The sequence below is a fragment of the Eubalaena glacialis genome, chromosome X (assembly GCF_028564815.1).
Source record: "Eubalaena glacialis isolate mEubGla1 chromosome X, mEubGla1.1.hap2.+ XY, whole genome shotgun sequence".
NCBI lineage: Eukaryota > Metazoa > Chordata > Mammalia > Artiodactyla > Balaenidae > Eubalaena > Eubalaena glacialis.
The window spans coordinates 97,702,013-97,729,667 of NC_083736.1; the positions used below are offsets into that span (position 1 = coordinate 97,702,013).

The window sequence follows — 27,655 nt, forward strand, 5'->3', positions numbered from 1 at the left end:
TCCAAAACTATGTTGAATAATAGTGGTGAGAGTGGACAACCTTGTCTTGTTCCTGATCTTAGTGCAAATGGTTTCAGTTTTTCACCATTGAGAACGATGTTGGCTGTGGGTTTGTCATATATGGCCTTTATTATGTTGAGGTAGGTTCCCTCTACGCCTACTTTCTGGAGAGTTTTTAATCATAAATGGGTGTTGAATTTTGTTGAAAGCTTTTTCTGCATCTATTGAGATTATCATACACTACCAAATGTAAAATAGATAGTGGGAAGCAGCTGCATAGTACAGGGAGATCAGCTCGGTGCTTTGTGACCACCTAGATGGGTGGGATAGGGAGGGTAGGAGGGAGACACAAGAGAGAGGAGATATGGGGATATATGTATATATATAGCTGATTCACTTTGTTATACAGCAGAAACTAACACAACATTGTAAAGCAATTATACACAAATAAAGAAAAAAAATCACTCTGGAATGTCAAGGATTCTTTCTTTTCCAGATACATAGAAATGGGAAGGCAACATTGTCTATAGTAGATTGAACACTGTATTAACATATTAGAAGACATGAATTAGTTTTTCAGCATTGAAGCTAGATCATTATTTTACCTCAGGAAAGTCAGTTTATTTCTGTGTGAGCCTGTGTCTAAATCACAATGATCCATTCAATTTGAGTCTGTAATCTCAGTGAAATCAAGGACCCTGGAGTTTTCACCAGTATAGTTTGGGCTACAAATGGTTACTTAGCATATTAGATGATTGATAGGAAAGGCCAGTGTGAGCAATGAAGAACTATCTTGGGATTCAACCACACCTGAGCTATTTTGCTTTGTGTGTGTGTGTTTGTGTGTAATTTTTCAAAGTGAGAGAATATATGTTTCTCTTCGACTCAAGAAAACCACATCCATGGATCAGTGGTTCTCAACTTTTTCCCTCTTTAACACACTGGACAGATGACATTCACTATCAGACAGATTCTTAATGGACATTCCCCATACGCAAGTTATGACTCCACCCTTTATCTTTCACTCAAGAAAGGGCATGTTCAAATGAATATGAGTAAGAGCGACATCAATATAGTGATAACCTCAGCTCTGCTATGAGTTTTTGAGGAACTAATTTACAAATTCAGTGTATTATTAGAACAAACTTCTTAAAATGTGTCTCACAACTGAAAGTATGAGACACATGCCCCTATGTTTCGTGTGTCCTAATATTAACCAACTGGACTGAAGCATGTGGCCCAGGACACTCTCAGCACTTCATGGGCAAATAAGCAAAAGGTGTGTGCCCTAATTATGCATTCTCTTCTGAAAGAATAAAGCTCTTGAAAGTTGAAACTACAAACTTAAGTACATAAAGCACAGCAAGAAGGTGAATGGCTTTTACATTGGGCATCACAAATATCCACTCCTCTTTTCATCTCATCTTGTAAAGGTCAAATCTAAGTGTGAGCCCAGGGAAGAAAGGAAAACCTTCGTTTATGTTAGCAGTAACAGGAATAGAAATTCTACCTTCAACTCCTTGGATGAATGTAAAATTAACTTGATCATTCAGGCCTAAGATATACTGCTTATAGATTTCAGTGGTGTAACTTTATACAACTAGTTAATATGATAGACTGAATTGATATGGTAAAGAATCATCTCTTGTTCTAAACACAGAGAAATGCTGGTCAAAATAAAGATTGTACATGCTTAGCTCAGCATGAAAGCAAGTAAGGGAAATTCCCAGGCTTTAGGAATGAAAAGGGAACTCAAACCCAGAGAAGGGAGCATAAACGGAAGCTAAATACCTCCTGAGGCTATCAGAATCGGATAAGGATCTTAGAGTCTAAGGGCTTGAGCTCAAGGTCAGATGATAGAGCCACAGATCTGTGTGAAGTGTGGAGCTAGAACTGAGAGCCCAGCAAAAATCTAGAAGCCTGAATAATCTATGAAGCCTGAAACTCTATGAAACAGGAAGTAGAAAACTCTGCTCGTTGGTCTGGGAAAGTAACCAGGAAATTCACATTCTGTCCGGGCCATGGTCATGAATGAAGAGACACTCCAGAGAAATTGGAACTCTAAACTTGTACCAAGCATGGATGTGGACTTTAAATTCACACAACCCACATGTGGTACAAACCCCCAAGCTAAGAAATTAACAGAAAAACTGTTTCCAAACCAGTGAAACTTGTAAGGACTTGGCAGAGGCAAACTTGGAACCACTCTGAGGGAATGCCTCCACAGCACTCGCCACCCAGGACTCCCAGAGAAAACAATCCCTACTGTAGATTAAAACACAGTAATTACAAACCTTGCAAGGAAATTAACCACCATATGCGTGCTTCCACTGACACAAACAGAAAAAAAATTGCATCCCAAGAAATAGAGATAATAGGACAATTTGAAAGAGGTTTGTTGAAAACTGTTTTAAGAGAAAAACAAAGAATGAAGAACAACTGTGTGGCAAGATAGCCCATCACGGGATACGGATACAGGGAGGGGCAGATCTATCTGGATAAAGAAATTGAAAGTCAAATTTTTGCCCTTGAGAAATTCTTAGAAAGCCCACGTACAGGGGGAGATTAAGATGTGTGGCCAAATTAAATAAATTTTGTCATTCCACTCTTACCTGCAATTCTCTCACATTAGATAATTCAGCCTCTGTTTCCTTTAAAGTTGTCCCAGAGCAATTATATGGATTTGAAATGCAAAACAGAGTCTCTTTGGGCTAGCAGGAGACTTATACATAGACAATTCAGTGATTAGGGTGATGACTTTGGCTCTTAAAACACAAAGATTGAGATGTCTATAACATGTTTGCAACTTGCATTATATTTAATTCATTTTGTGTATTGTCCTTCACCTCTTCCTCTTTCCCCTCCCAGACATAAACTTCCTGAGGACATGGATTTTTTTTAACTTTTAACAACTTTGTTGAGCTGAAATTTACATATCATACAATTTACCCATGAAAGTGTACCATTCAATGGCTCTTAGTAAATTTACATATTAGTGCAGCCATCATCCCAATGCAGCTTTAAAACACTGCTATCATTTCCTAAGAGTTTCCTCCTTCAGATTTTCAGTCAATCCCTGACCCCAGCCGTAAGTAATTACTGATCTGCTTCTGTTTTTATAGTCATGTGTTCTCTAAAAATTTAATATAAATGGAATCATACAATATGCAGACTTTTGCATCTGGCTTCTTTCACTCAGCATAATGATTTTGAGTTTTATTCATGTTGTAGAATGTATCAGTAACCATCCACATGTTGACTGAAACTTGAGATGTTTTGGGCTATTACAAATAAAGCTGATACAGGGAGGTGGTTTGAATTGATGATGTAGGAAGATCCTGAATTCATCTCCTCCCACAGGCACACCAAATCAACAACTACATATGGAATAATTTCCTCTGAAAAAGTCGTAGAAACTAGCTAAGAAACTCCTTCACATTAGGCAAATGAGAAGAAGGCAGGTAGGAGAGGCTGAGATACAAACTCACCATAAATACCACCCCAAGTGTGGCAATGCACAGTAGGGAGAGAAGTCACCAGCCTGGAGCTCCTTCCTGAGGAGTGAAGGATTCATACCCCACATCGATCACCCCAACTTTTAAGGCCTGCACCTAACAGATGAGTCCCCAAAACATCTGACTTTGAAAACCAACAGGGCTTATATCCCCAAGACCCAAAGGGCTGTAGCAAACTGAGAAAGAGCTCTTAAAGTGCTCACATGTGGACTCACTCACCCCAGGACCCAGCAGAGAAGCAGCTGTTTGAAAAGCACCCAGCCTTTATGTGAAAGAGATTAATTAGCTAATCTTAAAGCACCAGTCTCCTAGGGACAGAGGCTGTTGAGGGCCATTTTCACACTCTCCTTCTTCCTTGCTAAAGGTGACAGGCACCATCTTTTTTTTTTTTCTTTTCTCAGTGGGCGCCATCTTTGCACTTTCCCTCTGCCTGCTCCAGAATACCAGTGTCTCCCAGACGGGAGCTTTTACATGTGTCTTGTACCACAGGTTTTACATCTGGTGCCTTGCTTTTTACATCTGGTGCCTTGCTTTTTGCAGCTGCTTCCAGTGGACACCTCTACATCACCTGGCTCTGAGGGTCAGTGGGGCTTATGCTTGCAGGTCCCAAAAGACTGTAATCAATAGAGAAAGAGTTCTTAAACAGCTACCACTCTCAGGGCACAAGAAGAGACAATAGACCCAGAAGCTCAATCTTTCCGTGAAACAGGCCTGTTAGTTTATCATCGTGGCTGCAGCCTGAGGGGCAGACTTCTAATTAAACACGTCTAAAGGCTGACTATAAACCTTCCCAGAGACCTCAGAGGGCTGGCACTGTCTTTGTGCTCTCTCTCTGTCACACCCCAGAGCACCAGTATCTTTCAGAAGGGAACTCTTACCTGTGTCTGGTACCCCAGATTTTACATCTGGTGCCTCAGTTTTTGAAGTTGCTGCCCAGCATATGCCCCTTGATCATCTGGCTCTGGGAGTCAGGGGGCTTGCGTTCCTGAGTCCCATGGGACTGTAACAATTGAAGAGACGGTTATTGGCAGACTACCACCCCCAGGGCACTGCACAGACAGCAGACTGGAACACATCCCCAGTTTTTCAGTGAAAGAGGCCTACTTGCTAGTCCTGGGGCCTCAGCCTGAGTCAAGAGCTTCAGATTTGGCTCACACCTAGATACTATGGAGGTACTCTCAAGGAATGAAGGCTAGGTGACATCATCTTTGTGCTCTCCCTCTGACTCACTCCAGCTCACCTGTGTCTCCCAGTAAGGAGCTTATAGATTCATCTGGATCCCCAAGTTTGCCAAGGGAACACCACCAGATTGCCTGGCTCTGGTGGCTAGCAGGGATTACACTTGTGGATCCACAGGACTATTATATAAGAATACTTTAAAAGCTGCTTCCTGAGGATCTGAGTTCCAATCAGCCTGAATCTAAGTGCTGACTGAGATCCTCCCCTCTTTAGGCCACTGACAAGTCTTGGCACACCCTAAATTACTGGGAGCTATTAAAAATATAATAGACTGCTTGGACAATCACAAAGGTTTGAGAGACAACCAAAAGCTAGGGTGAGTTGAGCAACAAGGTTCATCTCCTACATGAGGCCACCACTTCAAGACTGGAAAAGGTGGTTGTTCTATCTAATTCATAGAAGTCAACACAGAGGGTGAAGGAAAATAAACAGAGGAATATGTTTCAAGCAAAAGAACAAAATAAAATCTCAGTAAAATACCTTAATGAAATGGAGATAAGTAATTTACTTGATAGAGTTCAAAGTAATGGTCATAAAAATACTCACCAAATTTGGGAGAAGAAAGGATGAGCACAGGATGAGAATTTCAACACAGAGATAGAAAATGTAAGAAAGTACCAAACAGAAGTCACAGAGCTGAAGAATACAATAACTGAACTGAAAAATACACTGGAGGGATTCAACATCAGACTATAATAGATGAAGCAAAGAAATGTTTACCTGAAGACAAGACAGTAGAACTCACCCAATCAGAGCAGCAAAAAGAAAAAGAATGGGAAAAAAGTGAAGATAGCCTAAGAGATTTACGAGACAACACCAAGCAGACTAACATTTGCATTATAGGAAGTCCCAGAAGAAGAGAGAGAGAAAAGGCCATACAACATATTTGAAGAAATAATGACTGAAAACTTCCCTAACCTGGGGAAGGAGATGGACACCCAAATCCAAGAAACCCAGAGAGTTCCTTGTATGAGGAACCCAAAGAGACCTACACCAAGACACATAGCTGTGTACAGTCGTCCCTTCATATTTGAGGGCTCTATATTCATGGATTCAATGAATAAAATAATCAAGCTTCATTATATAATCAAAGGACATTACATAAGCAGCAGCATAAACATTTTTTCTCAAGTACACATGGAACATTCTCCAGAATAGATCATATGTTAGGCCACAGAATAAGTCTTAATAAATTTAAGAAGATCAAAATCATATCAAGCTTACCCTTAGCACAGGGAGGTCAGCTCGGTGCTTTGTGACCACCTAGAGTGGTGAGATAGAGAGGGTGAGAGGGAGACACAAGAGGGAGGGGATATGGGGATATATGTACATATATATGTGTGTGTGTGTGTGTGTGTGTGTATAGCTGATTCACTTTGTTATACAGCAGAAACGAACACAACATTGTAAAGCAATTATACTCCAATAAAGATGTTAAAAAAATAAACACAGCATTTTAAAACTTACAAAAATAATCACATCAAGCATCATTTCAACAACAATCGTATGAAACTAGAAATTAATTAAAAGAAGAAAACTGTAAAATACACAAATATATGAATATTAAACATGCTGCTAAACAACAAATGGATCAACAAAGAAGTCAAAAGAGAAATTAAAAAATACTGTGCAACAAATGAAAATGGAAATACAACATACCAAAATTTATGGGATGCAGCAAAAGCAGTTCTAAGAGGGAAGTTCATAGCAATAAATGCTTACCTCAAGAAACAAACAAACAAAAATCTTAAGTAAGTAACCTAACTATACTTCAAGGAACTAGAGAAAGAAAGACAAATGAAGCCCAAAGTTAGTAGAAGGAAGGAAATAACAAAGATCAGAGTGGAAATAAATGAAATGAAGACTAAAAAGACAATAGAAAAGATTACTGAAACTAAGTGTTGGTTCTTTGAAAAGGTAAACAAAATTGACAAACCTTTAGCTATACTCACCAAGAAAAAGAGAGGGCTCACAAAAATAACATAACAAATGAAAGAGGAAATATTAGAAATGATACTGCAGATAAAAGGATCTTAAGAGGCTACTATGAAAATCATATGCCAACAAACTGGATAACCTAGAAGAAATGGGTAAATTCCTAGAAATAGACAACATTCTAAGACTGAATCCTGAAGAAAGAAAATCTGAACAGACTGATTACTAGTAAGGAGGTTGAATCAGTAGTCAAAAACTTCCCAAGAAACAAAAGTCCAGAATTGGATGTCTTCACTGATGGATTCTACCCAACATGAAAGGATTAATACCAATTATTCTCAAACTCTTCCAAAAACCTGTAGAGGAGGGAACACTTCCAGCTTCATTTTACAAGGCTAGTGTTACCATGAAACCAAAACCAGACTAGGACACCACAAGAAAATAAAATTACAGGCCAATATCCCAAATGAAAATAGATGCAAAAATCCTCAACAAAACATTATCAAACAAAATTCAACAATTTATGAAAAGGATTGTACCCCATAATCAAGTGGGATTTATTCCAGGCATGCAAGAATGGCTAAACAACTGCAAATCAATGGGATACATCACATTAAAAAGTAATGGCATATATGTGGAACCTAGAAAAATGGCACAGATGAACCGGTTTGCAGAGCAGGAATAGAGACACAGATGTAGAAAACAAACATATGGACACTAAGGGGGGAAAGTGGTGGTGGGGGGTGGGGGGATGAATTGGGAGATTGGGATTGACATGTATACACTAATATATATATAATAGATAACTAATAAGAACCTGCTGTATAAAAAAATAAATAAAATTCAAAAAAATAAAGGCTAAAAATTATATGATCATCTCAATAGATGCTGGAAAAGCATTTGATAAAATTCAACTTCCACGTATGATAGAAATTCTCAACACAGTGGTTATACAGGGAACATCCCTCAACATAATAAAGGCCATATATGACAGGCCCACAGCTAACATCATACTCAATGGTGAAGAGCTAAAAGCTTTTTGTCTAAGATTAGGAACAAGACAAGAATGTCTACTTTCACCATTTTTATTCAACAGAGTATTGGAAGTCCTAACCAGAGCAATTAGGCAAGAAAAATAAATAAAATCATCCAAAGTGAATAGGAATAATTAAAACTGTTACTATTTGCAGATGACATGATATTATGTATAGAAAACCATAAAGACTCCACAAAAAAAACTGTTAAGACTAATAAATGAATTCAGTAAAGTTGCAGGATATGAAGTCAATATACCAAAGTCTGTCGCATTTCTATACACTAATAACAAACTATCATTAAGAGAAATTAAGAATAAAACTCCATTTACAACAGCATCAAAAGAATAAAATTCCTAGGAATAAATTTAACCAAGGAAGTGAAAGACCTATACACTGAACACTATAAGACATCATGAAAGAAATGGAAGAAGACAAAAATAAATGGAAAGATATCATATGCTCATGGATTGGAAGAAATAATACTGTTAAAATGTCTATACTACCCAAAGCAATCTACAGATTCAATGCAATCCCTATCAAAATGGCAATGGCATTTTTTCACATAAATAGAATAAGCAATCCTAAAATTTGTATGGGACAATAAAAGACATGGATAGCCAAAACATTTTGAGAAAGAAGAACAAATATGGAGGCATCATACTCCCTGATTTCAAACTGTATTACAAAGCTACAGTAATCAAAACAGTATGGTACTGGCATAAAAACAGACACATAGATCAATGGAACAGAATATAGAGCCCAGAAATACACCCACACATATATGGTCAATTAATTTATGACACAGGAGTCAAAAATATACAATGAGGAAAGGCCAGTATCTTCAATAAATGTTGTTGGGAAAACTGGACAACCACATGCAAAAGAATGAAACTGGATGAATATCCTATACCATACACAAAAATTAACTCAAAATGGATTAAAGAGTAGAACGAAACACCTGAACCTATAAAACTCCTAGAACAAAACATAGGCAGTAAACTCCTTGATATCAGTTAGTTTGGAGATGATTTTTAAAATCTGACTCCAAACCAAAAGCAACAAAAACAAAAATAAACAAATGGGATTACATCAAACAAAAAAGCTTTTGCACAGTAAAGGAAACCATCAACAATGAAAAGGCAACCGACTGAATAAGAGAAAATATTTGCAAATCATATATATGATAGGTGGTAAATATCCAAAATATATAAAGAACACATATAACTCAATAGCAAAACAAACCAAAAAAAAAAAAAAACCTTGATTTAGAAATGGGCAGATCTGAACAAACATATTTCCAAAGAAGACATACAGATGGCCAACAGGTACATGAAATTATAATCAACAGATTGCTAACAGGTACATGAAATAATCATCAGTGAAATGCAAATCAAACCACAATGAGATCACTTCACACCTGTTAGAATGGCTATTATCAAAAAGACAACAGATAACAAGTGTCGGTGAGGATGTGGAAAAAAAGGAAACCTTGTGCACTGTTGGTAGGAATGTAAATTAGTGCAGCCACTATGGGAAACAGTATGGAATTTTCTCAAAATTAAAAATAGAACTACCATATGATTCAGTAATTCTGCTCTATTTATCCAAAGAAAATGAACACACTAGCTCAAAAAGATATCTGCACCCCCATATTCATTGGAGCATTACTTACAATAGCCAAGATATGGAAACAACCTAAGTGTCCATCAATGGGTGAATGGATAAAGAAAATGTGGTGTGTGTGTGTGTGTGTGTGTAATGAAATATCATTCACCCATGAAAAAGAATGAAATCTCACCATTTGAAACAACATGGATGGACATTGAGGGCATTATGCTAAGTGAAATAAGTCATACAAAGACAAATACTGTATGACCTCAATTATATGTGGAATCTAAAACAAACAAATAAGTAAACAAAAAACAAACTCATAGATAAAAATAGATCGGTGGTTGCCAGAGGTGGGGTTTGTGGTGGGTGGGCAAAATGAGGGGTCAATAGGTACAAACTTCCAATTATAAAATAAATAAGTCATGATGATATAATGTACAACATGGTGATTATAGTTAATACTGTATTGCATTTTGAAAGTTGCTAAGAGAGTAGATCGTAAAAGCCTTCATCACAAGAAAAAATAAATTCATGACTATGTGTGGTGACATGTTAACTAGACTTATTTTGGTGATCATTTTGCAATATATACAAATATCAAATCATTGTGTTGTATACCTAAAACTAATATAATATGTCAATTATACCTCAATTGGAAAAATAAAGCTGATATGAATATTTGTGTACAAGTCTTTATATAGACACAGGCTTTCATATGGAATGGTTGGATCACATGGCAGATGTTCAACTTTTTAAGAAACTGTAGATTAATTTTAACTTCCTAGAATTTTATATAAATTGAGTCATAAAGCATGTACTCTTTTGTCTGACTTCTTTAACTTAGTATAATTGCTTTAAATCTCAAAAATCATATGTTGTGGTATGTATCAGTACTTCATCCTTTCCATACCTGATGAATATTTTTTTGTATGGATGTACCAGAGTATTCCTTCACCTGTTGATGAACATCTGGACTATTTCCAGTTTTGGGGTATTACAAATAAAGCTGGTATGAACATTCATATATACGTTTTTGTATGAACATATGTTTTGTTGACTGGTCTAGACTTAATAAAGTGATAGAGAAATTGCTAGTAATACAGGCTGAACCTAAAAGGGAGTTATGTTTAAAGCTGTTACCTTATAAATAGCACAAAACACTGAGAAACTCGCAGTTATTTTTATTTTGATAGTCTTCAACCTACTGTACAATCCTTTTTAGATACAAATATGAGTTGGTCATCTCTACTAGTAGGATATACAGTACCATAGGAATGACTTTGAAAACATCTGGAGGCAAAACAATACAATAGCAAACAGATACAAATGGTAGATAGGAGTTTGCACATGCACGTAAGCCAGATTTTAGAAAAACCTGGAGAGACTGTTTCAGGTTATTTGCTCAATCAGTGTTGAGATTCCTCCTAGGCCTTTTGAAAGAAGAGGTACTCACAACCTGGCACACATTGATTCTCACTATCTGGCGCAAGAGCTGATTATTTTGGGACTCTCCTCAGAGTACTGCATATGATGATTGGACCATCTTCCTGTTTTAGCTGTTGACAAAGGCTTCAGGATATTTGTTCAGCATTTGTAGAAACTAGACCGCTGAAATATGTCTCTTGCATTTATTTAACAAAACCTGTCTGATGGGAGAGTAAAGACATTCCCAGGAGAAATCGCTGCAATAGTCAGTACCCATTGTGTAGTGCCAAGGAAAGGGCAGATGCTGTCATTTTTGATAGACCACCTCAAGGAGGCCCCTTTTTGCACATTGCTATAATCGTCTTTTTCCATTAAAATCAAACCAGGCTTGAGTACCCACAGGCTAGGAATCACTAAAACGTATTTTATTTGATATATTCTTTCAACATAGCCCAAAGGAATGACAACCAGAATTTATTTGTATAAATGTATATACTGGTAGTTTTAGCAACTGGGATCCTTATAATAATGTTTATCACAGTCTCTGGATCTTTTGCCATCTAGTTTGACATTCCATAATACCTTTAATTTCATGGGAATGAAGAGCAGTAAGGCATAAAAAGACCCTGTGTTCGGGTTTAGAGAACACGGGGCCTGCTTGGATGAATCACACCTACTCTAGAATCTGGGAAATATTTATAGAGCATTGATAAGAAAAGGATATTACCCCATAGGTGCTCATAAATAAAAGAAGGACATGAGATTGGCAGGATCAAAATGAACAGTTAGCTATCTCATTACACATATAGAATTATGCCTCAAACTTGACTTTTTGAAAGACCAAGCCTTGGAAGGAAAACACAACCATGCTAAATTTGGATGGGACTTGCATGTTCACCAAGCACTTTTGTAGATATTGTCTTATCTGAGCATCCAAAGTATTATTACCATCCGTATTACATATATGAGAAATCAATTTGTAAAAGGTTAGGTAATCTACCCAGGGCCAGAGAGAGAGTCTACTTTTTAATGATAGATCCAAAACAATGACCCACATCTCTTAGCTGTACCAGGCTGTCTTCCATTTTTTACACAAGCTTGTATCACAAAACACATGTTCAAAGAAACAATGAATAACCTTGTTTCAGATTAGCATGACATATATGAAAGACTGCTGATATCAAAGCTTTTGAGAGTAATTGAATGATCCCAAAGGTCCATGACAAGTCATCTTGCTGAGAGAGAAATTTACACTGTAAAAAGACCAATATTTGGTAACACTTATTGTGGTTAAGCCCAGCCTACCACCCAGCATCCATATGTCTATGAGGTTTTCTTTTTTTTTTTTTTAAAGTTAATTTATTTATTTATTTTTATATTTATTTTTCGCTGTGTTGGGTCTTCGTTTCTGTGCGAGGGCTTTCTCTAGTTGCGGCAAGCGGGGGCCACTCTTCATCGCGGTGCGCGGGCCTCTCACCATCGTGGCCTCTCTTGTTGCGGAGCACAGGCTCCAGACGCGCAGGCTCAGTAGTTGTGGCTCACGGGCCCAGCTGCTCCGCGGCATGCGGGATCTTCCCAGACCAGGGCTCGAACCCGTGTCCCCTGCATTGGCAGGCAGATTCTCAACCACTGCGCCACCAGGGAAGCCCCTATGAGGTTTTCTTAATTTCCACTGTCTCAATGTAGACCCTAACTCCAATTAAAATTGTTTCTTGGTGAAAATGGTCCTCAAAGCAAGCCATCTGCTAGTTATGGTGATTAAATAGAAAGGTTCCCAAAAAGTAATGGTTCTTAGAACATGGAAGTTTTGGATCAATTTAAGAATAGAAAGGAGAAATTTTACACAGCTCAGAGTTATAATGGGAACAACTTCACCATGTACTCTACAAGGAAAAAAATATTTTTGAAATTGCTTTATCTAGTGCTCCAACAAGGGCAAAAATTACATGTTATAGAGAAAATGATATGTTATATTATGATTTATGAATTAGGGGATTCCTTTGTCAGAAATGTTAAGATTGTACTCTCTATACCATTCTTCCCTTACTGATTTACTTTGTAAGAAGAAAATAAAATCAACACCAGCAAAAAAATAATTGCTTATATATTTGATGATAAATTCATAATTAAAACAAAGTTTTTAGCTATAATCACAAAGATGCATAGTAAAAAACTGCAGTATTGCCTAGAATTATTTAAGTACTGTAGGTGACACAAGGAATATCGGAGATATGGTTAGACTGAGTTTTCACTCCATGTACTTTCTATAGATATTCTTATAATTATAAAATTCTTATTTGATTTGAATTATCCAATTTTTCTCAGAATATACAATAATCAGAATTAACAAAATTTCCCTATGCAATCTTAGTAATAGTGGATAGTCTTATATGTTTTCTCACAAATCAAAAATTAACTTATACTTTGATTAATGTTAACTTCAAAGGCAAGTCCAAGTAAGCAGTTATTAATATTCTCAAAAAAGGAAAATAAAAGAGGGTTCCTTCCATATGATTCTTTCGTATTAGTTCCTAGGAGGGAGGCAGTAAAAATAAGCAGTTTTAAAAACTTAGTAACTTTCTTTACTTTCTCATTTTTGATAATATATTGAATTTTAAAATTTCCCAGAGGCCCTTGTAACTATTTAAAAATTTTCTCATTTGCAGTGATAAGGTGATTGGAAGAAGAGTTGAAAAATGGGTCACTTCTGAGTTTTCCTTTGGATGTTAAATGGTCCTTTTCTGTCTCCCAATGATAACCAGAGCCATTTGCTCATTTTTTTCTCTGCCATTCTCAGGTAAGCCTCTGAACATCCCTTGCAAAGCATTCTTTGGATTCAGTGGAGAGTCCGGACCAATGATCTACTGGATGAAAGGGGAGAAGTTTATTGAGGAACTGGCAGGTCACATTAGAGAAGGTGAAATAAGGTACAGAACTTGAATTGCTTACTTTTCTTTGCTGTGTTTGCAGTTAAGCAATGGAACATCCTAGAAGAGCTTCTGCCTGGGATTTTAATTGCAACTCCAAATCATTCCATTTTCTAAAAGCTGATCTGGTGGAGAGAGTGAGGCTGACTGCCTTAAGAAATGCTAATGTATAAGCTTCCAATATAAGGAAGTTTTCTCAGGTTCTAAGAATATACCATGGGGTATAATGATTCCCTCAAAGCTGCCTAAGCAAATTCCTTTAAGGTTTCAAAGCTTAGGCCACTGTTTCTCCAGTCCCAGAAAAGATCCAAACTTTGTAGGTGACTCTTCAGACCACAGGGCAAATGCTCATTTACTCCCTGGGAACAGACAACTTTCATATGTCGTAAGTATAAAGCTGTGGTGGCAGTAGTAAGCCCGTACTCGCCAAAATAACTGTTGACTCTTGTTGAATAGTTTTTCTTTTTCCCAGTACCCACTGCTCATCCTGAAAGTGACTTTCAGGTTAGTACCTCCCTAGACGTCTTTTCACTCTCCTGTTACACAGATACCTCCCTGATATATAGACATCTATTCTATTGGTTTTCTAATCCTATGTATATGACCACATTGTACAAATAAGAGATAGGTAATTTTTTCTACCTCAGTCTATGGGGTTACCCTTTGATTTCAGAAATGGTGATATATAATGTACTTTTCTCACTTCAATAGGAACTGGGACCCCTCCCCCTCCACCGCTATTAAGAATCATGAAATGGAAAGCAAACCAGTATTTCAGTGCAACTAATGTTAAAATGTGTTCTTTTACTTTTCTTATTAAATATATAGCAGTGTAAAAGAAAAACGTACACATTATATTATTTACTATGATTAGGTATAATTTATAATAACTACCATGACAGTTTCTCTTCATGTGTCCATGTAATAACTCCCCTCTAGGGGTTCATAACTTTGAGGCACCTTTCTCTATATGAGCAAAATACTCAAAATATTCTCTATATGCAAAATATTCTCTATATGAGCAAAATATTTTCTATATGAGCATATTTCTAGGAAAAAAAGTACATGAAAATGTACCTGACACCATTAGTCATCAGGGAAAGATAAATCAAAACCATGTGATAATATTGGGTTGGCCAAAAAGTTCGTTCGGGTTTTTCTGTAAGATGGTATGGAAAACCCCAACAAACTTTTTGGCCAACCCAATACTTCATACTCACTAGGATGGCTATAATCAAAAAGTCAGATTACAACAAGTGCTGACGAGGATGCAGAGAAATTGGAACCCTCATACACTTCTGGTGGGAGTGTAAAATGGTGCAGCCACTTTCTGCAATTCCTCAAATGGTTAAACAAAGAGTTATCAGCAATTCCCTTCCTAGGTATATAACCAAGAGAAATCAAAACATATATCCACACAAAAACTTGTATATAAATGTTCACAGTAGCATTATTCATAATAGACAATAGGTGGAAACAGCCTAAATGACCATTAACTGATGCATGGATAAATAAAATGTGATGTATTCATACAGTGGAATAGTGTTCAGCCATATAAAGGAATAAATGAGGTACTGATACACACTACAGCATGGATGAACCTTGAAAACATTCTCAGTGAAAGAAGTCAGTGACAAAAGACCACATATTATATGATTTCATTTATATGAAATGCCTAGAATAGGCCAATCTATAGAGACAAAAGTATATTCGTGTTTGCTTAGAGCTGGGAGAATGGAGCGATAAGGGTAAGTACCTAAAGTATATGGGTGGGTTTTATGGAGTGGGTTTTGGTGTGCTGGATACAATATTGTAATCTAAAATGCACTATTTTAAAGTGTACAATTCAGTAACATTTAATACATTCACAATGTTGTGCAACCACCACCACTATCTAGTTCCAGAAATTTTTCATCACCCCAAGAGGAATCTCTATGCCCTTTGAGTCTACGGCTTCTTTTTGAGGTGATGAAAATGTTACAAAATTGACTGTGCTGATGGTTGCACATATCTGTGAATATACTAAAAAACAGTGAATTGTGCATTTTAAATGGATGAATTGTATGGTATGTAAATGATATCTCAATAAAGCTATTTTTAAAAAAATACTTCTATTTGATTGCCTGACATAAAACAGATACTCAGAAAAAAATAATCAGTATACTACTTACAAATAGTTCTTAACTATTAATTCCCATTTAATCGTTAAGTTTCCTAATAGATATCACTTTATTAGCCAATTTCAAGTTAAGGTTTATGAAACTAATGCAAATGAATTTATTTTAACTTCTTTCAGAAGATACATGTTTAGAATTATTCTCAATATATCTGCCTGTAAAAGACTTTAAGGGTCACTCGTCATTTTTCAGAGAAAGAAACTGGTCCCCAAACAGCCAGTGGTAGGTACAGTGGTACAAAGAAGCAAAATTTCCACTACCAAAAAGCTCAGAGCTATGTTTAATGATCAAAGGTAGTAGTTATATGAGCCTAAGATTATTATTTCCCTTTTCCTATACATGACTAATTGGATTTTTAAAAAAATAAACAGGTTTATTGGCACATAATTGACATACAATAAACACACAATTTAGAGTGTATAATATGTAAGGGCTGATTGATATATGTATCCGCCTATGAAACCATCATCATAATGAAGATAATGAACATATAAATTACCCACAAGTTTCCTGGTGCTCCTTGGTAATGCCCCCCTCCTGCCCTTCTTTCAAAACAACACTTATCTTTCTGTCACTATAAATCAGTTTGCATTTTATAGAGTTTTATATAAACGGAATCATGCAGTATGTACTCTTTTTTTGTCTGGATTATTTCACTAAACACAATTATTTTGAGATTCATCTGTCTTGTTACATGTATCAGTAGTTAATTCTTTTTTTTTTATTGCTCAGTATTATTCCATTATATGGATATAAACAATTTGGTTATCCATTCACTTGTTGATGGACATTTGGGTTGTTTCCAGTTTGAGGGCTATTACAGATAAAGCTGCTATGAACATACATGTATGCATCTTTGCATGCATATATATTTCCTTTATTCCTGGATAAATGTCTAGACATGGAATGGATGAATTAGATAGTAAGTGTACATTTAACTGTTTTAGTTCCTTTTTAAGCTTTTTTAAAAAAAAACTTTATTTTTTAGAATAATTTTAGATTTACAGAAAAATTGTGAAGATAGTGTCTTATTCTGTTCAGCTGCTATAAATTTCATAGACTGGGTGGGTTAAACAACAAATATTTATTTCTCACAGTTCTAGAGATTGGGAAGTCCAAAATCAAGGCACCAGCAGACTCAATGGCTGATGTGAGCTCACTTCCTGGTTGATAGATGGCCATTTTCTTACTGTACCCTCACATGTCCTCACATGGCAAAAGAGGCCAGAGAGTTCTCTGGAGTCTCTTTTATAGGGCCACTAATCCCATTCATTAGAGCACCTTTCTCATGACCTAGTCACCTCCCCAGAGCCTCACCTTCTAATACCATCCCATTAGGGAGTTAGTTAGGATTTCAACAAATGAATTGGGGGAGGAGAGATAAACATTCAGTCCATGGCAGATAGTATAGAAAGTTCCTACATACCCCAGTACCCAGTTTTTCTTGTTATTAACATCTTAAGTTACTATGGTACATTTGTTACAATTAAAGAACCAAAATTGATACGTTATTATTAACTAAAGTCAATACTTCATTCAAATGGCCTTAGTTTTTACTTACTGTCTTTTTTTTTCTCCAGGATTATCTAACTTTTTAAGAATCTTCCAAACTATACTCCAAAGTGGTTATACCACTTTACAAAAGAAAAGTTAGGCCATGCTGCTGCTCCAGCAGCAAATGATTAGAGTGGTGGGAGACAAAGCACACATATGTGAAACAGTTTAATCCAGTCCCAGCCACTGTATTAGGTGCCAAATGAGTCACCCAGATATTAAAGCGCTATAGGAAGTCAAACTTTCAGGATTTGCAAAACATAATTGTTTATTGGATTCTGTTAGATCCTCTTTCTCTACCATCTGCAGCCCTTCCAGTAACAAAGGGTGCATACCTATATTTTTGCAGGGGAGGAAAGTAACATAGAATTTGTTTTGAAAATTTCACAAAACCTTACTAGCTAACTGGAGACACTTTCAGAGAAGTACAAACAAAGAGGCAGGAATTCCTGGCCAAGAGAAACATATAGTCGGCCATTTTGTAATATTAATTGTATGATCTATGATCTATTTGGGAGCTTGTGTGGGTGTGGGAATTCATTCAGGCTATGGCCATTTATGCTAACACACGAGTTAATTACTAGATTCTGTTTTCTAGCTTCCAAAAGCAATGTCCTTGAAACAAGATTTTTACACAGTATGGTGGATTGGAACAAATCTGGTAGTTTCATCTATAAAAAAGTTGCTAATCATACCATTAGTTCAATCAAGAAAAGATCTGCATTCTTTCATAGCCCACATATATTCTCCAAAGGGAACAGTTCTGACAGCAGAATGCTGAAGATGTGAAGTAGAGGATTCCTCTCAAAAGCTTTTCTGGAAACAAAATTTCCTTCTGAATGCATAGCTCTCCCAAAGGGTATTGTATTTACTTCATATTTTAATTGAATCACAGCTCTTGTGTTGTGCACATATGTCAGAAGTGCACTGCCCAGTAGATCTAAGAAGTGGGGATGTAAATTAATTGCTCTTAAGAAGTTAACTTATGGAGAAGCTGCTGCAGAAGCAATGGATCTGGCAAGACAACTGACCATGCTGCCTAGGTTCTCCATTTCCTGGGCAGCAGCTTGATCCTAGAAGTATGTGTTGTACTTTTTATCTCTTAGTATTGCCCCAGAGGAATAGAAGACTTTGAAGAAAAAAATCTGCCTAAGGGAAAGGCTTGGATATTTACCAAAGGCTTGATGAAATAATGCCGCTCAGACTATAGTCAGTGCAGCCTCTGTATTCAGCAGTTCTCTTGCAGTTTGACTAGCAGATTTGATCGAATCCTGACCAGGGTTTTGGAGTTCTTATTTGTTTGTTCTCTGGGTTACTTTGACCACCATGGTTCCTTGTATCTCCTTACTTGCAACCTGCTGCCAAAGTACTCAAACTCCACTCTGGGCATACAGATTCTCCTTTATCTCCCTTTAGGCAGAAATTGGCATAACCCTACCAAAGTCCATGATGTTTCTAAGAGACTGAGCCCTAAGGAAATTTGAACCCAAATGTAGCATCCAATCACAACTGCCAGCCTATCCCATACAACTGCATCACAACATTTCCACCGACTCCAAAAGATGTCATCTGTGGGGATGTTAAGGGAATTTTGCATGTGCAGTAGCATAAGCTACAGTTGTGCAAATCTGGTTATTTTTATCTACCATTTTAAAGTCCTTGCAACAAGTTGCTCTCTACAAGCTCTACCATGTCTATTCAGAGAAGTCAAATTATTATTTGGAGGAGACCCAGTGGAAACGATCATTAGGAGAGGACTTCCTAATTTCTGTCCCTCTGTTTAAATTAATGGGAACGGCTTGCAAAGTGGGATAAGAGAGTTCATGAACAGTAGTCTTTGGGTATGAGCATCTAGCAAGACCAACCCAGTTCCACACCTTTACAGACCTTCCTTTTAATTAATCTTAACAGAGGCTTGAGAATTTTTTTTTTAAATTACAGTGAGGTACATATTCCACAGTGTTAATAAAAAATGCCAGAGAAACTGAACTAATCCTATTAAACAAGAAATAATAGTCCTTAAGCTTCCCTGCAGGGTTGTGAATTGCATCTGATAGTCGATGGAGACTGCATGAATTTCAGTGCAATTGCTTTGCCCCAATGGAGAGTAATTTTTGATTATAAATCTCACTTTACAAATCTCCCTATCAATAGCTAATGTTTTTCCCCCAGGCAATACCATAAAGCAAGTTTACCAAATCTTGTATAATTCTTGACAGGAAAAACATATTCAATTTATCTTAAGGCTTTTCAGACAAGCTTCTTAAAATGCAAATAATTTAATTTACTTTCAATTCCTAAAAGGCTACAAGTTGAATATGGGCTTTGTTCGCTTGTAAGTTTTGTTTTTTTCACTCCTGCTTCTACCACTTTCCAGCCTTCTGTTTCCATCCCTTTACCTTAACATACCTTTCTTGAGTGAGTGAAATGCTCTTAACAAAGAAGGGAATGTGATACAGGTATGAAAAGATTTTATTCTTAAAATAGGGTGAGTCTATGTTAAAGATCCGAAATAACCTATTAATATCTCACCAATTTAAACAAATAATATGGAGCTGGGAATATTAATTTTTCCCCAGGCAGCCCAAGGCAAAATGATGAGCTCTGTTTTGGCAACTTCCCACCATGCTTTTTCAGTGCCTTGAAACACCCAGCCTGCTCTGGCTGCCCCAAAATTGAGCTAAAAACATAACAAAACAATCCCCCAACACACACATCATCTCTTCTTTTCTCCCACTCTCAGGTCATCCCACTGGAAGGAGGAATATTGATTGGTCACTTTGCCTTGACTTAAATAATTTTCAAAACTCATCATATGTATATGTAAGTGTAGATTTTGTAAGTCATAAGGAGGCTTCAATGGAAAAGTAAACTTCATAAGCAGCATAGTTTTACCTAAGGGCAGCTTTAATGACCATTTATCTGAAGGATGAGTTTTGGAGGAGTGGTGACTCTACTATCCACAGTTCCACTTCCACAGTGGGTCTTAGCCTTGACGTATACATAAAATATTTAAAGGCTACCTAAGACATATTTGTTATCTCTCTTCATTTACTGAGCAGATTATAGATGCCTAGTCTCAAATATGGTGTTTTCTATTGTAAGCTGCTCGAGACAAGAAACTATAGTTAGTAAATAATAATAATAATAATTCCTCCATGTTTCTATGCTACACAGTACATTGCAGAAACATTTTGACATCCTAAATTACATTGGATTTTTATGATAACCATCTGAGATAAATCATATCAGTTTATTTTACAAATAAAAAAATCTGAGGTTTAGTGACTGAGGAAGAGCTGTCCTTGGGCAGTTGATTCACAGTTCCAGTGGAGCTACATTGACTTTATCAGAACACAGCTAGCAAGAATCATCAATTCTCAGAATGATCTGTTGTAGTCCACATTTAGGATATAAAGATTCAAAACCTGCCCGGGACTGAAAGAGTAAAAAATCAGTTGGGACTGAGAATAAGCAGCCCAGCTATTAATCAGGCTGGGAGGACAGACAGATAAAACCAGCCGCAAAGTTAACAGAAAATACTGTTTCTTCCAAGGTCATGCAGCAGTTGTATAATGCCATAATGACCCCCACCTCTTTGGAGTGACTACTGCTTTCTTACCAGTGATGCCCAGACCTGCTTTGCTATTTTCATATTACTGGGAATACCCAATTAGTAAACCACCTCCACCTCATGACAGTACACAATTCCTACTCAATCCTCCCCCCATACCACCAACTGCCTCAGAAGTTGCAATCAATCCAGAACTTATTTCTGCTTCTTTAGACCATCCTCAGAATCTTTAGTGGGAACCCAAATGTTACAAAAGATGCTTTCTTCTTCTCTTCAATCAAGAAACAATCCACAGTTCCTCTGGAGCCTTCCTTCCACAGTGTATTCAGCAAACAAATCTGATTGTGCCAGCCTATGGGCTTGATCCTGGTCTTTGACTAATAAGGCTTTAACAGGAATTTTTTTAAAAAGCAAATGACACTAAAATAAAGATTTTGTTTCCTTAAGAGGGTTTTTAAAAACTATCTCCTATTATTGATGTTCTCAATCATTATTCCTGGATAATGATTACTCATACTCAGAATGAAGACCCAGAGACTTGCAAGATACATAGTCATCAAAGGAGGATTCAATTTGGTTTAAGGGACTATTTACAGTTAATGGAAACTGTAACAGCACATACAACTCAACATCAAAGAAACAAAGAACCCAATTAAAAATGAGCAGAAGACCTGAATAGACATTTTTCTAAAGAGGAAATGCAGAAGGCCAACAGGCACATGAAAAGATGCTAAACATCGCTAATCATCAGGGAAATGCAAATCAAAACCACAATGAGAGATCACCTCACACCTGTCAGAATGGTTCTCATCAAAAAGAACACAAATAACAAATATTGGAGAGGATGTGGAGAAAAGGGAACCCTAGTACACTGTTGGTGGGATTGTAAATTGGTGAGCCACTGTGGAAAACAGTATGGAAGTTCCTCAAAAAACTAAAAATAGAACTACCATATGTTCCAAGAATTACAAGCTTTTATTTTATTTTATTTTATTTATTTATTTTTTATTTTGGGGGGAATCCAATCTCTTTCCTCTATTTCATTTTTGATTTTTAAAAAATTCCATCTTTATTGAAGTATGATTGACAAATAAAAATTGTATATAGGGCTTCCCTGGTGGCGCAGTGGTTGAGAATCTGCCTGCCAATGCAGGGGGTTCGAGCCCTGGTCTGGGAAGATCCCACATGCCACGGAGCGACTAGGCCCGTGAGCCACAATTGCTGAGCCTGCGCGTCTGGAGCCTGTGCTCCGCAACAAGAGAGGCCGCAATAGTGAGAGGCCTGCGCACCGCGATGAAGAGTGGCCCCCACTTGCCGCAACTAGAGAAAGCCCTCGCACAGAAACGAAGACCCAACACAGCCATAAATAAATAAATAAAATTTAAAAAAAAAACAGATTTACAGAACAATTAGGAGGTAATTATTTTTTTTAAAAAATTGTATATATTTAAGGTATACAATGTGATGTTTTGGTATATATATACATTGTGAAATGATTACCACAATCAACTAATTAACATATCCATCACCACACAGTTATCATTTTTGTGTGTGTATGGTGAAAACACTTGAGATTTACTCTCCTCTCAAATTTCAAGGATACAGTACAGTATTGTTAACTATAGTCACCATGCTGTACATTAGGTTTCCAGAACTTATTCATCTTACAACTGAAAGTTTGTACTCTTTGACCAGCAATTCCCCAGTTCATCTACCAACCAGCGTCTCCCTATTTCTTCCACCCTCCAGCTCCTGGTAACCACCATTCTGTCACTATTAGTTTGGCTTGTCTAGAGGTCATATATAAGTAATATTATACAGTATTTTTCATTCTCTGTCTGACTTATTTGACTTAGCATAGTATTCTCCAGGTTCCCCTATGTTGTCATAAATTGCAAGATTTTCTTTTCTTTTCTTTTTTTTTGAGACTGAATAATATTTCATTGTACACATAAACCACATATTCTTTTTCCATTCATCTACTGATGGACACAAGTTGTTTCCACATCTTGCCTATTATGAATAATGCTAAATTGAGCATGAGAGTACAAATATCTTTTTGAGATCTTGATTTCATTTCCTTTGATATATACCCAGAAGTGGGATTGCTGGATCATATGGTAGTTCCATTTTTAGTTTTTGGAGGAATCTCTGTACTCTTTTCCACAATGGCTGCACCAAATTACATTCCCACGATTAGTATACAGTGTTCCCTTTACTCCACATTCTTGCCAACAATTCTTATCTTTTGTCTTCCTGGTAACAGACATTCTAACAGATTTGAGATGATATCATATTGTGATTTTGATTTGCATATCCCTGATGATAGTGAAGTTGAGTACCTTTTCATATACCTGTTGGCCATTTGTATGCCTTCTTTGGAGAAATGTCTGTTCAGGTCCTTAGCCCATTTTATTTTTCATCAAGTTATTTGTTTGATTTTGTTTTTATATTCAGTTGTAAAAGTTCCTTATATATTTTGGATATTAACCCATTATCAGATATATGGTTTGCAAATATTTTCTCCCATTCTGCAGGTTACATTTTCACTCTTATTTTATTTTATTGAGGTATAATTGACATATACCATTATATTAGTTAAGCTCACATAGCTAACATAATTAACTCTTTTTTTAATGTGGTGAGAATGCTTAAGATCTAATCTCAGCAACGTTCACGTATACAATACACGTTACTAACTATAGTCACCATGCTGTATATTAGATCCTCAGAACTTCTTATAACTGCTTTTATTGCTATTATTATTTTAAACAAACTGTTACCTGTTAGATCAATTATGAATAGGAAAAATAAAATATTTCATCTTTATTTATTCCTTCTCTAACACTCTTCCTTTCATTATGTAGATCCAAATTTCTGACCTATATCATTTTCATTTTCTCTTAAGAGGTTCTTTTAACATTTCTTGCAAGACAGGTCTACTGACAACAAATTCCCTCAGTTTTTATTTGTCTGAAAAAGTCTTTATTTTTCCTTCACATTTGAAGGATAAATGGATACAGTATTCTAGGTTGGTAGTAATTTTCTTTCAACACTTTCAATATTTCACTCCACTCTCTTCTTGCTTACATAGTTTCTAAAGAGAAGTCTGATGTATTTCTTATTCTTATTCCTCTATAGGTAAGTTTTTTCCTCTGAATTCTTTCAAGATTTTCTCTCATTTTTTCACTTTATACAGTTAGAATATGATGCATCAAGGTGTAGATTTTCCAATATTCACTCTGCTTGGTATTCTCTGAACTTCTGCATCTGTGGTCTGGTATCTTTGGAAAATTCTCAGTTATTATTACTTCAAATATTTATATTGTTCCTTTCTCTTTCTTCTTTTGGTATTTAGAGTACATGTATGTTATGCCTTTTGTAGTTATATCTCAGGTGTTCAATGTTTTGTTCCTTTTTTGCCATGCTCTTTTCTCTTTGTGTTTCAATTTAGGAGATTTCTGTTGATTGTCTTCAGGATCACTGATTCTTTGGCCACGTCCAGTCTGTTAATGGCCCATGAAAGCCACTCTTTATTTCTATTACAGTGTTTTAATTTCTAGCATTTCCTTTTGAGCCTTTCTTAGAATTTCCATCTCTCTGGTTATACTACCAAGCTATTGATTTATGTTGTTCACTTTTTCCATTTGAGCCTTTAACATATTAATAATGGTTATTTTATATTCCCATTCTGATAATTCTCTGCCATACCTGAATATGGTTCTGATGCTTGCATTGTCTTTTCAGACTTTTTTTCTTTTTAACATGCCTTATCATTTTTTGATTGAAAGCCAGATGTGATGTATCAGATAAAAGGAACTGAAGTAAATAGGTCTTCATTGTGAGATTTTATGTTTATGTGGCTAGGAGTTAGGCCGTGTTTACTGTTTTCTGTAGTCGTAGGTGTAAGAGGCTAAAATTTCCTATAATGTACTTGTTTATGTCTCCACTGTTTCTTTCAGTTTTCCTAGAGACTGCTTCTTAAATAGGGTCTGAGCTTTGCAGTTTTTTCAGCTGAAAACCTTTGTAATCATACAGGAGCTTGATTGTTGTGGTGGTAAGTATCCTATAATCCTATGGTAAAGTCTTAGTCTTTCAATGAACCTGTACCTTCAGGCTGTGACCTTTACAAGTATTCCTCAGCTTTCCTCCTTTTCTTAGATGAGACAGGAAGGCTTGAGGAGGCTGGAGTTGGATATTTCTCTTCCCTCCAGTTTCGGTAAAACCCAAGTAATTTAGGTTCTGCTAAAGAGTTTCACTTGAGGGCGTGCCTTTGTTGAGAAGAAAGAGTGCTCTGGGCTCATTTCAAGATAGTTGCTTTTCCCCTTCCCCTGCCAAAAGCATAAAGGATTCTCTGATCTTCACCCTGAAACTCTGGTCAGGCTCTTGGAAGCAAAACTCATGAAAGTACTGGGCACCCCTAAGATTAGATCCCATGGAGTTTTTTTTTTAACTCTCAATCTAGTCCATATTGGGCCTACAGTGACTCATCAATTACATTTTAAGTGTTTTTATTCATACTGATTCCTGCTCCTGGGTTTCTGCTCCCAGTACACTGTGATTCTCAGTATTTGTCTAGCTATCTCAAATTTGGGCGGCAGGAGTTTGCCCTGTGACCTCAATTCTCTGATGGATCTATGAAAAGTTGTTGACTTTCATTTTGTTTGCTTTTTCTCTTGTAAGGATGAGAGTGACAACTTCCAAACATTTTCTAGTATTACTTTTTAGTAATAGGTCTTAACAATAAAACTTTTGAAACTAGTGATTTCTGTCACCTGAATTTAGTATTTTTTATTTTGCCAGTGTTCACTGTTGCCTATAACTTGCCTTCAATATTAATCCTTGGAATGAGATACTTCTGAAGTTATTTGAAGTATATCCCAAGACCCCCTTATTTGTATCCTCCATTTCAAAACCAGTCCCTTCAGTGTCTCTCTTTCAAACATTCTGCAAAAACCTGTTCCTATCTTCCCTCCTAGAAAATGCTTCCTTCTTCCTTTTGTTTAGGCAGAGTCTTCTCAAGCCTTCTCCAGCTAATTTAGTAAATAATAATCTCTCCCTTTTTTGAAATTCCATTGTAAGAATGACTGTACCATCCTGTTTTACCTCATTCCGCCTATAATTTTTTCAGCTGTGTAGATTTTGTCTCCTTGTTTAAATTTTAATGCTTACTGGGAGCAGACACCTGGTCTTATAGTGCTTATATTTCTCTTACACCAAATATCTATCCCAGAGCTAGGCACTCAGGGGAATGACAAAGAATAATTGATAGATTGTTACATATCAATATTTGCTAGGAAATTGTGAATGCTCTGCAGAATGATTTATAGACATAAACGCCAATTTGCTCTTTAATTCCAAAAAAGCAGGTCTCCTCTAGATATTCAAGAGCTGATAATTAAGACACCTCATATATATTAATAGATGGATGAAGGATCATTTTTCAAATCCTCTCTCCAGATTCTTTCTGCAGCCTGTGAAGAGCTGTTTTTGGAAACTGCATTAGAAATGAAGAGGGAAAGGCTTTGTCTGGAGGGACAGGATCAGCTTTCTGCCTTATGCCTGGCAAAGGCTGTGGCTGCCCTACATGTGAAGCTTTAAATCAAACTTAATTTGCGGTGCTTAAGCAGCTTCTGGCCTAAAGGGGGTTATCCCATAGCAGGTCACACAGAACTAAAAGAATTGTGTATAGTGTGATATACACATAGCAGGGGGAAAATAGAGTAAAATTCAACATAAACCATTAGGACAGTAAATTCCCATTTTTCCTTGTTTAGGTATATGTTGGGAGAGGAGAAAGGAAAACTGCAAGTTTAGCCAGGAAGAAAAAAATGAATAGACTACCAGTAAAATATGGTTAAGAAAATTCTTATACTAAAGAGACTTACTCAAGTTACAAATGTCAGTATTGTCAACTCTCTGATATGTATATTATTGGAAGGTAACAGAAATAGGGTTAATTTTAAAAGCATCTCTATTTGGGATATAATCTGGGTTTAGGATTTCAGTACGGGAGAGTCTCAGATTCTAAGAACTCCCTTCCCACCAACCCAACTTTAAGCTTTTCCTTCTCCTAAAGGGGAGCCAGAAGAGATTAATCCAAACCAAATTGAAATATCAATAAGTATAAATACAAATATGTTTCGAGGAGCCAAAATTTATAAACAGTTCACCTTTGGATAATGAAATGTTGGTGTTTAATAACATTCATTTGCATTTGCATATGCCATTTAATCTTGAAATCATTTTACCCATTTTACCCCCACAGCAAAGTTAAGTATGGTAGGTATTTTTCCCAACTTAAAGATGAGTTATATTAAGGTGCCATTGAGTTAATTACTTCGTAAGACTCCAGCTTGAGCTTGTAAGTGGGAGGCCCATATTTATAACCCAGTTTTCTCTGAGTACAGTTGTCTTTTCCAACTTTATGCTAAATGCCAGTAAATCTGAATGTTCTTCTCCACCTTCATAACCAGGTGTCAAAAAGGAGATGAGAATTACTTTAAATGCCCCAAATGTTCCATCTTGCAAATTCATGTATTTAACAACCTCACCCCAGAACTTAACAGCAGGCTTTCCACTATTTAGACTCACAATTTGCTCTTTCTTTGGTCAAAACCAGGAGATAGAAAGTAAAAGTAGGCAGTGTACCTACTTTCAC

General features: G+C 36.5%; 1 protein-coding gene across 1 annotated transcript in view; it reads left to right on the top strand.

The window, feature by feature from the left end:
• The window catches only part of IL1RAPL2 (interleukin 1 receptor accessory protein like 2), a 720,608-nt gene that overhangs the window by 665,004 nt on the left and 27,949 nt on the right, over window positions 1–27,655 (top strand). Inside the window, exon 8 of the mRNA XM_061178193.1 lies at window positions 13,560–13,689. Within this exon, the coding sequence (XP_061034176.1) occupies window positions 13,560–13,689 (130 nt within the window). The remainder of the gene's footprint in view (window positions 1–13,559; window positions 13,690–27,655) is intronic.